Source organism: Gobius niger (assembly GCF_951799975.1).
Source record: "Gobius niger genome assembly, chromosome: 10".
Classification (NCBI taxonomy): Eukaryota; Metazoa; Chordata; class Actinopteri; order Gobiiformes; family Gobiidae; genus Gobius; species Gobius niger.
Genome location: NC_136861.1, coordinates 24,711,876 through 24,714,624, shown reverse-complemented (window position 1 = coordinate 24,714,624; position 2,749 = coordinate 24,711,876). Strand labels below are relative to the sequence as shown.

At 48.6% G+C, this 2,749-nt stretch overlaps 1 protein-coding gene across 1 annotated transcript; it reads left to right on the top strand.

Moving 5' to 3' along the window:
- The first annotated feature begins 335 nt into the window (after positions 1-335).
- On the top strand, positions 336-2,009 carry junbb (JunB proto-oncogene, AP-1 transcription factor subunit b). The gene has a single exon (XM_079564171.1). The coding sequence runs from the start codon at positions 633-635 to the stop codon at positions 1,632-1,634; it is 1,002 nt and encodes a 333-aa protein (XP_079420297.1). The 5' UTR covers positions 336-632; the 3' UTR covers positions 1,635-2,009.
- The last annotated feature ends 740 nt before the right edge of the window (positions 2,010-2,749 follow it).

Below are 2,749 nucleotides of genomic sequence, written 5' to 3'. Positions count from 1 at the left end.
GCAATAATACCCTGCCCTATATGTAAAGAAATGGTAGGATTCAAAGAATGCCTATGACACAGCCCTCAGTGGAATAAGTTTACATGATTCCATATCTAACATGTCATACTGAGCCCAGAACACGCAGAAATACAGTGTGCTCCCTTAATTTCTGGCGGTGGTGTCGGTTGCTATCCCTCAGCGTCTCTCTTGCCTACAGGCTTGTTTACAGTCGCCTCTTCCCGGCATCAGCGTCACGTCAGAGGGGCGTGGTGCGCGAGCAGCTCAGCCAATCGCGCTGCGCACCGGTCCTTGGCAGCACGCGCGTGCGATTGCTGTATAAAAGGTTTGACAGTCGCACGCCTGAACACACCTCAACAAGACCTCTAAGGAGAAGCACGGCGGCTCAAGGGAAAGCCCGGTTTGAATACGCACTGACAGGAGCAAGACAACCCTGGACACGAGTTTATTTCACTTTCTATTGGACTTTGGACAGTCGTGTTAGTTTTTTGGAGAACTGTTTTGAACTTGGGACAGTGTTAAAGACGACGGAGCCTAAACTGACGCATGTTGTCAGCTGAGATTTGTTCACTATCCAAAGTGAGTTTCTAAAAACAGCCGGTAAGCTCCAATTTTGATTTTTCTACGACTGTATGTCTACAAAGATGGAACAGCCTTTTTATCATGACGACTCGTTTCTGCCGGCTTATGGCCACTCAGACTCAACAATGCACGACTACAAAGTGCTAAAGCAGAATATGAATTTGAACTTGACAGAGCAATATCGCAATCTGAAGTCGCAGCTGAGAAGTGAAGCGGACGCCTACCATCCGCAGCCGCACCACCACCACCACCATCACCACCACCAAGGGGGGCAGCAGGAGTCCCTGAAGCTGGCATCCCCAGAACTAGAGCGGCTAATCATCCAAAATAGCAACGGGGTCATCACCACTCCCACCCCGGGTCAGTACTTCTACAACAGGGGCATTACGGACGAGCAGGAGGGCTTCGCGGAGGGGTTTGTCAAGGCTTTGGATGAGCTGCACAAGATGAACCAAATGGCACCACCGAACGTCTCTCTCGGAGCGGGCGGCGTAACAACGTGTTCTGCAGCGGCCTCTAGCGTCTTCGGCTCCACACTGCAGCCCGAGCCTCCCATTTACACCACGCTGAACGCCTACTGCCCCAACACCAGCCTCTCTTCCGCTTCGAGCTACCCCACCGCCACCATTAGCTACCTGCCCCCGCACCAGCAACACACAAACACGGCAACTTTCCAGCCGACCATCCCCGGCTCCGCGCTGCACCCGCAACGGCTCCTCGCGCTCAAAGAGGAGCCACAGACCGTCCCGGACCTCCTGAGCAGCGACGGCTCCCCGCCAATGTCCCCGATCGATCTGGAGACGCAGGAGCGGATCAAAGCCGAGAGGAAGAGGTTGAGGAACCGGCTGGCCGCTACCAAATGCCGGCGGCGCAAGCTCGAGCGCATCGCCCGGTTGGAGGAAAAGGTCAAAGGGCTGAAAAGTGACAACGCGGGGCTGTCCAGCACGGCGTCGGTGCTGCGGGACCAGGTGGCGCAGCTGAAGCAGAAGGTCCTGACGCACGTAAGCAGCGGCTGTCAGCTCATGCTCACCAGCAAAATGGAGGCGTTTTAAACACGGACTACTAACAATATTAATAATAAGAGACTGAGACGAAGTAATAACACTGGAGTCATGTTGTACCGGCTCGTGTTTTGGACTGTATTTGGGGGAAATGGGACTTCCGGATGCTGGACACCGCTTGAGGGACCATTCAACCTGAAAAATACTATGGCAGCATCCAGACCTGGCACAATTTTGTCTGGTTCAATAATGGTATAACATGAGAATTCTTTGTACTTTTACAAATGTTATTGTCTTGCAATGCTGCATTTATTCAATGTGTAAATTATTTTTTCTTTGCCTGGTTGACCCAGACAAATTAATAACGTCAAAATGTTTACAATGTCTTTTTTTATTTGTGGTGTGTATTTAAGTAAAGTGTCTTTGAATCAATTCTTTCTTCTCCTGTTGTCTGATTACACAAGTTATAACAAGCAGCCGGGGTTGGAAATAGGCCACATGAAGAACCCCTTACACAAGCGGATTCTTTTTCCGTGTTTTTACGCACCAAACGTAGCCTACGTTGTAATTACGCACAAGGCTTTCCATAAAAGGTGGTGTTGGCGAGTACTCCGTCACAGAGGAGGATTGTTGGGAACCCCCGCCCAGGTAAACAGATTTGGTTTGAAGGTCTCAGAGAATCGGTCACAGTGGAACTTCCTCCAAACATTGCATATAAAGGGCAAAGTTGCAAAGTCTAACAGCGTTATTGCGCGGAGATGACGAGTTTTAATGAGAACAGGAAGTACAATAAAGTAAAACGGAAAACTTGAACATTTACGGGTCCAGAGGTCAGGTTGTTATTTGCAATGAAAAGGCGATGCCTGGAATGGACTTCAAGAAACAAGACAACTGCAAACTTAAAATGAGAGCTTTCAGTTCTTCTAAAACTAAGCCCTTGAAATATGCCTATATGGCTGCAGGTGATCAAAAGGTATGAAGGTGATCAAATCTGACATTTATCTTTGAATAAAACAAACATATGACATCTCTGGGGGAAAAGAACAATGTAAGAAAGTCACAGCAAATGAATACATGAGCGGTGCAAAAAGGTACAGCTGCAACACTTTACTATTGACAAGGGTAATAAAGTGGTACAAAGATAAAGGAGATAATAACTTGGACTA